The sequence below is a fragment of the Perca flavescens genome, chromosome 6 (genome assembly GCF_004354835.1).
Source record: "Perca flavescens isolate YP-PL-M2 chromosome 6, PFLA_1.0, whole genome shotgun sequence".
NCBI classification, from domain to species: domain Eukaryota; kingdom Metazoa; phylum Chordata; class Actinopteri; order Perciformes; family Percidae; genus Perca; species Perca flavescens.
Window position 1 is genome coordinate 36,418,348 of NC_041336.1, and position 12,480 is coordinate 36,430,827.

Below are 12,480 nucleotides of genomic sequence, written 5' to 3' on the forward strand. Positions count from 1 at the left end.
TTCAAGCAAGTACTCAATGCAGACAAAACTATCACTGTGGGTGTTAAACTGTCATTACTGGATAATTATTATTGATACATTCATGAATGTGTATTTTGTTCTTTTTAAGTATTTTATATACTGTTGTGTAGCAGTCAAATCTACAACAAGGCATCCTATTTTATAAGATCTGTTTTGTATGAAACATGTAATGTGTAGGCTTCTCACTGACATTTCCCAGCTCAGGGATAAATGGGCTTCAGAAAGCATAGGGCTCTCTTGCCCTTACATCACACTATTAATCCAGAGGTTACATTAGGATCATGGTTAAGGATGTACACAGGAGCCTCAAAACGCTGCCAGCATGTGACTTCTTGAGACTTTATAGCACAGACAGTATTCCAAAGAATATGTCTATCCTGATTCACACCAACGAGTGTAATCCTGTGCTTTAGGGGGCAAACCGTCAACAGGCGTGGTTATGACTTTTTCCAAAACAGACCTGCATCTATGGCTGCCTTCTCTGCTCGAGCCTTAAGGACCTCTGCGCTGGGTGGCACCTCTCTGCGGTGCTGCTGAGCTGACAGAGGCACCAGGGGAATGTCTGGAAGTTTCTCTCTCCACTCTGGGCCGTCCTGCTCAATCAGCAGCCGAGTGATCCTGGTAGAGGACGCAGATCAGTCAATACACATACACACACGTAACCTAACCTGTAATAACCGACACATACAAGTGGAATATACTATACACAGTCACACACAGACATGATATTAAAAAGGCTCACAGCAAGAAAGTGTTAAAGGTATATGCAATTTAAACAAGCATCTTATTGTTATATATTGTAGATATATATGGACATATGGTAAAGCTATGACCCTCTGATACTCTGGAATACAAAGCAGCCAGGTGAGTTTCCCTATTGCATAACAGAGAGAGCACATGCACTCTGAGAGCCCTAATCAGCCTCTAGCTGGAACTGCTTTTGAACACCACCTAAATCTGTTAGCCACTAATTGGACTTTGTGTGTTTGTTCATTTGATTTGTTTTAATTAAGTCTTCTGATTATGTCACAATGGCTTCTTATAGAAAAAGATTAAACATGTGGAAATAATATTATGGAAGGCAGATATAGTATTTCCTTATATTGTTTCTTTTATTATTTCCTTATCTAAGAAAGTTAATAATATTAAGTGTCAGCCAGAATTTAAATGGACAGCAGGGACACTTTCATCATAGATCTCTTTATCAGTACAAGTAATATGGTAGTTACAGTCACAAATGCTGGCTTTGTGATGCCAATGAGACCATTCCATGTGAATATGGGTGTTAAAACTCATTCAGTCAGTTCTGTGTTTCAGTACAGACATCTCCCTGCTCTCTGCAGCCTCTCAGCTGAAGTGAAAGGTGAAGGCTAATACCTGTTGACGCTGTCGTGTGCTGACTGCACGCTGGTGTCTATCTGCAGGACAGTCTTGTAATCCACGTAGGCCTGACGGTAGCGCTCCATGGACTCATAAGCCATGGCCCGGCGCAGGAGGGGCTTGAGGGAGAATGATTGCAGCTCCAGGGCTCTGGTTGATATAAATAGATGTGATGAGACAGGAGCAAAGGATCAAGTCTGCTGCCTCTGCTATAGATGCTACTGTCTGAAAGTACTGTCCAACTGGATTGGGAATCTATATGTGTGACAGATTTCAGTGAATATGCTCTTGTGCTGTGTAGTGTATAGCACATGTATTGGTGTACACTTGTAATGTTGTGTGTACATGTAAATAAACTGTCGCAACCCAATTTCCATTTGCCCTAGAAGTTGAATCTTAGGCAAACATACCAAGTATTTAAAACTTTATTTACTTTTCACATGGGAGGTTCCCGCAAGTTAGTTAAGAGTTTGCTGCTTATAAAACTTCTAAAGAGATTAATGGAAGTCCCTTACAACACACCTCAGTGCAAAGCCCCTTATAAAATAACAGAGATCTGCTACTGAGGTATCTTAAATGACAAGGCTGTCTGCAAAACAGGTGGTAAACTGTGTTAGATTTTCAAGGTAAGACCCAGTGTAAATTTTTAAATTTGGGTTGACACCCACAGCTAGCATTACTTCTTACTCCACTTAAACACACCGTATTATAAGATCAGTTATTAAAGTCTCTCACCTTGTGCAGTCCTGTATGCACTCTTGACTGTTGCCATCTTTAAGGTAGCAAGCTGCTCTGTTAGAATACAGAATACATAGATCCTCTGGACTATCAATCCCTGAATAAAACAAGAAACACAACTCAGGAACAGTTTATGTAGTTTACCAATCCCTTGGGATCTGTTAGACAGCATATCTGTAAAAGTGGCATTAAAACAACGCTTAAATGGGTTTTAAAGAACATATTGTCTGGTTTAAGTGTGGCTTTAAAAAGTCTGTATTTGTTATAAATCATTTATAATGTTCAGAGGTTGCTGGCTGAATCCAAAAGTTTAGTGTGTTATTCTGACCTGAAACAGAAAAACTATAGAAACATGGTAGTATTGCTTAACATGGACATGGATTACAATTAAAGTTTTAGTGTCTGTTACATTGCCAATATCTCGTCAGACTCCATCTTTGGTGCTGTGTGTGTGTGTGTGTGTAAATGTTAATGATGGAATCCTGTATTGACAAAATAAAGAACTAATCAGCATTAGAAAACTTATTTTAAAGCTGCATACACACATACATTCATGTTGCAACAGTTATATGTCGTCACTGGCTCACCAATCTACATGTTTGAGTAAATTTGAAGAGTATGGTCAAGATCTGCTCTACATGAATAGAGTAATGCGATAACTTCTGTTCTGGCCCTATATAAATAAAGTTGACTTGACTTGAAATCTGAGGTATAAATTTGGACTCTAAACCCAAGTTCCTTAAACTCTTTGTTTTCTTTAAACAGGCAGCAGGCCTACTTTTTCTTCCACCACTACAACCTAATACATCCTGCAATTTTAACAGAATAGCATTATGAGTTCCAGGGCTGACAGGTTGAAAAACACAAGGTAGAGGATGACTAAGAAAAAAAGCTTATCAAACCACTTATACGCCGTTTTCTACTGAAACTTGCGCACATTCTGCAGCGTATTTGCTATTCTCTCCACTTGACTAACAGTAGGGGTGGGGGAAAAAAATCGATACAGAATAGTGTTACAATATTTTCTGTGGCAATACTGTATCAATTCACAGACGCCAAGTATCGATCTTTTATTATATATGTGTTGGTCAGTTTGTCTGCTTGACTATCTGATTTTTGCAGCAATACAATTGAAGTGAGATGAACAAACAGAGAAATTTATCTTTTTAGATAAAGCAGATGTTGACAAAGTTTCATAATTTGAAATTGGGAAAAAGTTAATGAATTATATATCGCAGAATATTGCAATATGTTTAAAATCGCAATAATATTGTATCGTGATGATATCGTATCGTAAGGCCTCTTGTGATTCCCACCCCTAAATAAGAGGAATGTCACTCTGTTTTTACCATCTCTATCATTGGCAAATCGGGCTTGTACTGTACTGTATATACAGACAGAGAAACATTCATCTGTGACACAGTCATTTTAGCATGCCACCTCATCAGATGAAAGGAGATTATGGATGATGACACTGAGGCAGTGATGAGGATGTCTCAGCACACTGCTCACACTTAGCAAGGTTACTGTGACAGTAGAGCATGTACAGTATACAAACTAGGGTAGGGCTTCAACTAACTATTATTTTCCATTTTCGGTGCGACCTCTAGCTCACCCAGTAAGAGCGTGTGCCCCATGTAGGCTGAGTCCTTTGCAGCGGTCATCCCCTCTCTTTCTCTCCCCCTTTCCTGTCTATCCACTGTCACTGTCGATTAAAAGGGAAAAGCCCCAAAAAAGAATCTTAAAAAAATAAATAATTGGGAAAATTGTGTTGTCCACAACTCAAAGATATTCCGTTTACTCTAATAACGGAGTAAAGAGACGAGAAAGTGTTCACATTTAAAAAACTGGAATCAGAGAATTGTAACTTTTCTATGTTGAACATTACGTTGAAATCGTTTAACCTTTGCAGCTCTAAACTAGGACATCCAGATACAGACCCAAACACAACTTAGAGCCCCTTCATAAAACAGTATAAATGTCAATATTATGAGGGTTTGTTTCTGGAAGTGTCCCTTTTTGACAGACCACTGACCACAGCATGTTTAAGTGGTTTTAAAGGGGCTTAAATAATCTATCCTCATCTCTGCTCTCAGCTCTATTCTGTCTGCATTATGTAGCCCTCCCTACATCAGACAGATGACGGACCTTGGATCATTTCCAGTCCAGTCACTTTCACATCCAGCAGCTCAGTGGGTAGTGAGTACATTATAGTAGACCACAGATAGACAGAGGGAGTATCCTTGATGGTGAATGAGCCTTACAGGCAGCAGTTTCTGTCCCTCCATCAATCGCTCACTTTCTCCCTCTCTGTGAGAATTATGGCTGCGGTCCTACAGATTCAATTTCACAGTGAGTGGTTAGCAGTCATGTGACCTGGACAGACCTGAGCTGAGAGGCTTAGCACCAGGCTGAGGCTAAAACAGAAACACTGTCCGTATACACCACCATAGCCACATTATGACGCATCGTTGTATGGACAAAATCAATTCACAAACAAGCGACCTTATATATTGAAATATTTGTTACAGTTTCTAGACTGTATGTATGCTAATGTGGACTGCTTCTTGGAGAGATCATTTCTGTTGTTTAGGTATAATTTCTCTCATGGAAAATATGCTTTTTGGTGTTTTATTTTTGTTATATCATGCACTGTGATAAAGCAACAAACACTAAATGGAAGCACTAGCATTATAACTGTAAGGTCATGCATGACCTTTGATTTTCAATTGCAATGGCCAGTTATAGGAAACAGTCTTAATGGCATTGATGATTAAACACCATAAAGCAATATGTGTTAAAAAAAATGGGTGAGACTGGTGATGATACATCAGTCAGTTAAACTCTGGGCCAGTTGTATTACACACTGCTGTCGTTATAAATGTTTACTGACATGGAGACACATAGTAAACTTCTCTCCAATCATCGATCAACCAAAAAGCTTACACACTATGCGACTGATCTACCAACCACCTCAGATTATAATAACATGAACAGCATCAACAACAATGACGACTCTTCCAGCCTACCTGAATCTGTAAATCCTTGAATGGCTTGTGAGTATTTCTCCAGTGCATCGGCAAACTGTCCATTTTTAAATAGCAGGTTTCCTTCATTCTTTAGCCGGGCCAGGGGTGGGGGCAGGGCTCCACATGGGGCATCAAGGTTGACAGTTTCCCCTGCATTTCCTCTAACCGGAGTTTCTTTACCGTTGTTGCTCTGATCAGCCGGCACTGAAGCCGTCGAGCCGCTCTTGCCAGTTCCATTGGCTACCTTTTCCTTGGACTCCTGCGTGACTTTGTACTTGTCAGAGCTTCCTCCTCTGCTCCTCCAGTGTCCTTGATGGGAGTTGTTGAACTCACTGTGAGGACCCCCGTCCCCTCTGCTGTGGGGCTTTTTTTGAGCGTTACCCATGTCTCCCCTTTCGGCAGGAGTGGATGAGCTCTCCTCCCCTCCCACAGGCTGGCTGGGTTCAACCGGACAAGCTAGTAGGGAGAGGGAGGGAGAGGCAGAGAGAGGCAGAGAGAAGGGGGAGACACACCCACAGGAAGGAGTCATCGGTTACATCACAGTGGGGGGAGGGTTGCACACACATGACACAAAACCACTTCAGAGAGGGAGTTCCAGGAAGCAGCCAGCCGCTCAACACTGAACTAAAGCGCTGTGTGGGGGTAGGGCAGATAACACACACAAGCATAGTATGCCATGTTATCCAGAGGGAACAAGGGGTGTTTCCTCTTTCTATAGCACAGGCAGACAGAAGGGTTTGTGATGAAAATGCCTGGCCTACTATTACCAGAATTGCTGAAGCTTCCTCAGATGCTTTGTGTAAATCAGTAGATTAGAGGGCAAATCCTTTGCCAGGCAGCTACCGTTGGGACTTGGTCAAGCACAAGCGTACGGATATACTACAGTGTAAAAATACCGATGACTTCACAACATAGTGCATATTGACAGTACACAGAGTCTACAGCAAGCCTTTTTATATTTCAATGCTGAGTTTGAAAGGACCAGTGTGTAGGATTTAGAGGAATATATTTGCAGAAATGGAATATAATATTCATAATTCTGTTTTCATTAGCATATAATCACATGAAACTAAGAATTGTGTTTTTTGCTCATAATAAGATGTTCATAGCTACATAGGGAGCCCGCTTGTTACAGCGCCATGTTTCTACAGTAGCCCAGAACAGACAAACCAAACACTGGCTCTAGAGAGAGACACTGCGTTTTTACGTTACATGAAGGCCACAGTAGGTTCTACTACACACTTGGAAAGGAAAGGGTGAGGGATTCAGCAGTTGGTTGCAATCTACGTTCCGGAAGGTGGCCATGGTCAGTCCCATTTTAAAATCAGGGGAAAGATCAGAAATGGCCAATTACCAGCCAATCAGACTCCTACCTGTTGTATCTAGGGTAGCAGAAAAATGGGTTGCTAAGCTAATGATTAAACATCTAAATATAGGAAGTAATCCATTTCACCCCATGCAATTTGGATTTCAAGCCCATCACTCCACAGAAACGGCAAATTGCCTTTTTTTAGAGAAAATCAAATGCTCCCCGGATAAAAGCTCTTTTGTCAGTGCTGTGTTCTTGGACCTGAAGAGGGCCTTTGACACTGTAAACCATCATATTCTGTTATCAAAAATAACTTATTTTAATTTTTCTGAACAAGCTTTCCGCTGGATGAATTCATACTTGTCCAGTAAAAAGCAATGTGTCTGTGTTAGTACTTAGTCTATAACCTCGACATTCCACTTCCGAGATTGCTCCGTTGCCAACGGAAATTCTGCTGGATTTAGGCTGATATCTGTTGCCTGAGCTTTCTTTGTGTTGGCGTTCTAAACTCCCGTGGATTTGTGAGGACTATGGTTAACTGCTCCGCAGATCTCTGCAGGGTAAATCCAGACAGCTAGCTAGACTATCTGTCCAATCTGAGTTTTCTGTTGCACGACTAAAACTACTTTTGAACGTACACATGTTCCAAACACGTGTTCCTTCCCAAGGCTATTTTGCAGCGGCACCGCGGCTTTTCCCGGTGCTTAGCGCCACCCAAGATGATTGTCCTTGCTCCTTGGATGCTTTTATATAGGCCTTAGTTGTCCCCTAATACTGTATCTGAAGTCTCTTTCCCGAAATTCAGCCTTGGTGCAGAATTACAGCCAATAAAGCCAGTCCCACAATGAGCTTTCCGTAGTATGTGCCATTTCTGTGTCTGAAGCTATTGAGGAGGAGAGAGGGGGGGGTGTGGCCTTGACCAACTGCCACTTTGCTCGTTTGAAAGCCATGATGTCTCTCTCTCATGGGTGGGCCAAATTCTCTGGGCGGGCAAAGCAGAGAAAGAGGAGGTAACCTTGCTCCTTATGACCTCATAAGGAGCAAGATTCCAGATCGGCCCATCTGAGCTTTCATTTTCTCAAAGGCAGAGCAGGATACCCAGGGCTCGGTTTACACCTATCGCCATTTCTAGCCACTGGGGGACCATAGGCAGGCTGGGGGAACGCATATTAATGTTAAAAAACCTCAAAGTGAAATGTTCACGCCATGGGACCTTTAAAGAAATGTAAATAAACCAGAGCACATTTTTCTCCCATCCAGTCCCATACTGTGTGGACTAGCCAGACCCTCCTCCGTAGCGCTGTGTAGGAAGGTCTGGCAAAGCGAGACTACATTCCACTAAATCCTACACACTGGTCCTTTAAATTCTGTGAAGTAGGGCAACCAATATTAAATTGACTATGGCTCTTTGAAAATGTACAGTTTATCTTTTTCTTTTCTTACATAAATACTATACATAATGTAACAACATTTTGACAAAGATCCTTTAAATGTGGTTATTAAATAATTATGAATTAGACATGTTCTGATTGGGACATTTTACATTTGGAAAATAAACCTGTCAGTTCTCTTTGATAAAAAAGCTAGGTAATTATGACACTTATGAAACTTTTGCAAATATATCTCTTTTGCATTTCTGTACTACAATTTTATGTTATTGGTTGACATACAGTACATCTCAGCACCAATATTTCTGTGATAAGCTAAAATGTACCGATAGTATCATCCATGCAAATATATAGGTTATACTCTACTGTAAAACTAAAATTCTGTAATTTTACTCACCATAGAGCTATAGATCTACTGCACTAGGTATCTGGTTGTTAGTTTTTAATTTGAGATCAGTAGTAATAATTGGTGAACAAGGATGAAGAATCAAGGCAGTACATTGATACAACAATATTTTGTCCGCTGAACAACTGCAAAATGCTAGAATAATTTCTGGATCGATTCAGGAAATTATAAATGGTCACTGGCTTGTGTCTTGATATTGATTATGGAGATAATCTCACCAGTCTGTTCTGCTTTTGTCTCATCGGTATTGTTGTCATCTTCCTCGTCTACTTCTTGGATGAGGATTTTTTTGCCTTTGCTGTGCGGCTCCAGTTGACATTCCTTCATCTTCTTCTCAGTTTCAGACAGAAGTTTCTAAACCATAAATAATTCACACATTATAATTTGTCAACAGCAGGGGCCCAACCCAGTTCTGTTAAGTAAGCCAGCAAAGGTGACACACCTAGTGATTATCACCCATATTCCACAGAGCTATAGAAAATGCCTTGTGTGGCAAAGTAAAAGGAACATCTTCTCCCCATTTAATCCCTAATACATAATTGTTGTAATTAATAATAATTCATATTAACAATGTCCTCAAGGTGATGACTAAATAAAATACACCCTGAGCTCACCATTAACATAGAACAACTGAAAAAGCAACACTATTCTCAATTTGCAGTAATAACTAATACTACATATGATTTTTTTAATACCTTGCAGCAGCTGCAATCTGTTTTTAAAGCACCTGATCGCACACAAATACAGTGACACCTAGTGGACACAACGGCTACTGGCATGTAATCAACATGCCTCAGTACTTCTGTCACCTACAGTGGCTGCAGCATTCTGCGGCTCTTCCCGAAGCACCACCCTCAGGTCTTCAGCAGCCATTTGGAAGTTGCCCATGTGATTATGAACTCTGGCACGACGTAGCAGGGCTAATGATGAAAAATAAATCACATGTAGTATACAGACATTACATACATTAAAGCTACCCTCAACTCCTGTGCTGTAAAGTTGCAAATGTAATATGTGAAAAACAAAAAAATCAGAAAATTCACAAAAGAGGTTTTCACAAAATTAACTGTTTGTTGAGGTAGCGGAAACATAAAATGATGCCAACATTATAATCATATTTCTGTTTGCATTGTTTGTAAATCCATTAAAGTGCTACTGTACAAAAAAGGAAAGCACCTTTCATATTGCCTGGTTCCAGCTCGAGTACTTTCAGACAGTCTCTCATGGCATTGTGCCAGTGCTTTAGATTGATCTCTGCCTGGGCTCTGTTGTTGTATGCAGCCAACGTTGGTATAATGGAAAGGCTCCTGTAATAGAAAGGCAAAAATAAAACAAACCTTTAATTAGAATGAAGTTAATGGACAAACACTTTGAGGTACATTAAAATGGGAATGGAATCAGACCCAAATGAACAACAGGAGTCTAATTAAATGCCAGGAAACATAATATAATCCCCTTAGGAGATGTAAAATGCTTTATATAACAAATGAGTTGTTTTAAAAGCCTGACCTGGAATAGTATGCAACTGCCTCCTCATAATCCTTTGCTCTGAAAGCTTCATTGCCTTTGTCCTTTTCACGAGTTGACAGAAGGAGCTTTTCCTGTTGTGTCAACACTGGATGTATTGTAGAGACCACACATTTTAGACACATACCCCACATAATTTAAGTATACACAATGCTTCGCTGTGACCACAAAAAAAATATGAGCTGCTATACAGAATACATTACATGATGCATCCACTTTAGTCTTTAATTTGGGGTGTCCTGTGTTTATAATGGCAGCTGGATCCTTTTTGACAGAATTGCCGTCGATTTCTTCACATTCTTTTTCGACATCAAACCTGGAAATATTGAAATACATGTCTAAAGTAAGATATTCTGCAAAATTATGCTTAGCATCAACCGTGGATCATCGGAATAAAAGAAGCTTAGAAAAGACCTTTTAAGGCCTTTTCTTTCTTCTGAATATAAATGACAAGTAAACAAAATAAAAGACAAAATGACTCACTTGTCCCATTCTCTATAATCACGTGGGAGGATTTTTTTTGAAGGATTCCTCTTTGGAACTGAAGTCTGTGAAGACATAAGACTTCATATTAGTATTTTTCTTGTGTACATAAATGTACATGTTACTTACATCGTTGGAGACTGTTTTTACCTGACTAAGTGGAAAGGAGCAATTGGAACCTCTTACAGTTGGCATATTTTCTTTCACTAGATCATCAAACATTGACTCCTGTTTCAGTGAAGTCTCAATCTTTTTGGTTTCTTCTTGCCATGTCTGTAAAGAACAAATTATTTGCATTGTTTTTTTACATTGCTAAACAACAGTGGGCACAACTGGAATACCATGTGTAAAACACTAACTACAGTCTGCATTACCAACAGTCACCTGAACTAAACAGTTCACATCACCTGCACAACTCCTCCCAAGCAACACAACTCTTCACACACGTCTCAAAACAGGCTCAGTGAAGCCAAACACTCAGAACAATCCTCACTGAGATAACACACACTGTCACTCAGAACACACTGAGATTAAAAACACTAGCATCAAACACCAATACAGAAAATACAAACTTTTCATCTTTACAGTTTGAACAATTTAAATGACTTTACACTAATCAATATTTTCTATAAGAAAAGAGTGAAATTATTTCCTTTCCTTTTTTATTTTATACCAGTTTTGAGGTAAACAAGAATGAATGAAAATCCTCAGTTTGCTTACCTACAATAAAAAGATATATCTTTTTTTATTTTGTCTTTAGTAATTTACGTAATTACTGGGAATGTTACAAACTAAAGGTACGTAATAGTCCAGAAGTTTTACATGTTTGGTTTTTAATCAACAAATTGGATGTCTTCTCTTGCCATGAACCTACATCATCTCTAAATACAAATGACTGTGCTGTTAATCATTACTTTGTGAAAAACAGTAAGTGTGCAGTTTTACTATAGTAAAAGGAAGTGTTTTTCACATTTTCACAACTGTGTATACAACCTCAAACATTTTACCTGGACATATTGGTATCTTTGCTCTTTTACCTGTTTCTCTCAAACTGTATAACAGTGTATAATGTTTTCATTCTTATTTGTTGTTTATTTCCAAAAAAGGCTTTATGAGCTTTCCCTATAAACTGTATATACAGTATGTGTTCACTAACAAGTCTAAAACAAGAAACCATTGCAATCAGCAGTGTTTGATAGGCACCAGGCTGAAATCCGTACTGTTTTGAATGTTTTGACAGCAGTGTGTTAGCATTTGAACAAAACACTGTAAATCCACAGTGTTGTGCAGGTTGTGGTTAAAGTCATGGGATAAGTGTGTAGAGTTTTGAAAACTGTGTTCAAGCAATGAAACACAAATTAGAGTTTGGTCCACATGAACTGCTGCAGTGCAGACTGTAGTTAGAGTTTTGCACAAGTTGTGCCCACTGTCATCTAGCAATCCAAAAAAAACTGTATTAATAATATCAAAATGCCTAATTTTCAGAGAAAATGCTAGAAAAGAAGAGAGCAGGAATTAAACAGGATTGATAAGAAAAGTGTACTATAATGTGAAGCATGCCTTCAAATCATCAACAATTTGGCTCCACTCATCATTAGAAAGGCTGGCTGCTGTGGCCACAGGGGTTTCCTTCCTGAGAACTCGGCTCCTAGGGTCCAGTTTCTCCAAGTGACTCTCACAGAACTTAATCAGATGAGGATAAATGCCCTCCTTGCCAGATCTTTGCACAAAGTAAAACATTTTAGAAACATTTTCTGAAAGCACAAATTCCTTGCAGTATTTTCAGTCAAGTTTATCAGACTGCATTGTGTCATGGTGGAGAAAAGCAAACCAACAATATGGAATAGAATATTTGATAAACGTACAAAATCAATTCTATCTCTTCACACCTTGTGTGGCTTTTACCTCAGTACTCTCAAGATCTGCTCCAGGTATTTTACATCTTTGCATTTTTCAATGTAACCATAATCCAGGTGCTCCACAGGGACCTTCCCTCTATAGTCAATGGTGGTGGACTGGTTTTGAAGAAAGAAAACCGTATCTGCGCTCATACCTGGGAAGAGTATCAGTTTACTCAGTTATTATGTTAAAACAATGTTGTTTTGTTAATAGCAGACTCGCTCACTAAAGCTAACCCAACATTATAGTTAAGGTAACGTTAACTTACTTAGCTAGCTAGCGTTAGATAGCTCTAACGTG

At 39.5% G+C, this 12,480-nt stretch overlaps 1 protein-coding gene across 1 annotated transcript in view; it reads right to left on the minus strand.

Annotated features, from left to right (window-relative positions):
* spag1b (sperm associated antigen 1b) overlaps positions 1–12,480 on the minus strand; it is a 33,057-nt gene that overhangs the window by 19,390 nt on the left and 1,187 nt on the right. Inside the window, exons 2-14 of the mRNA XM_028580047.1 lie at positions 12,187–12,334; positions 11,842–12,001; positions 10,432–10,554; positions 10,282–10,346; positions 10,002–10,114; positions 9,781–9,886; positions 9,448–9,578; positions 9,085–9,191; positions 8,490–8,625; positions 5,169–5,624; positions 2,137–2,236; positions 1,399–1,551; positions 482–639 (exon numbers count right to left, since the gene is read on the minus strand). Coding sequence (XP_028435848.1) covers positions 482–639; positions 1,399–1,551; positions 2,137–2,236; positions 5,169–5,624; positions 8,490–8,625; positions 9,085–9,191; positions 9,448–9,578; positions 9,781–9,886; positions 10,002–10,114; positions 10,282–10,346; positions 10,432–10,554; positions 11,842–12,001; positions 12,187–12,332 — 1,954 coding nt within the window. The 5' untranslated portion in view covers positions 12,333–12,334. The remainder of the gene's footprint in view (positions 1–481; positions 640–1,398; positions 1,552–2,136; positions 2,237–5,168; positions 5,625–8,489; positions 8,626–9,084; positions 9,192–9,447; positions 9,579–9,780; positions 9,887–10,001; positions 10,115–10,281; positions 10,347–10,431; positions 10,555–11,841; positions 12,002–12,186; positions 12,335–12,480) is intronic.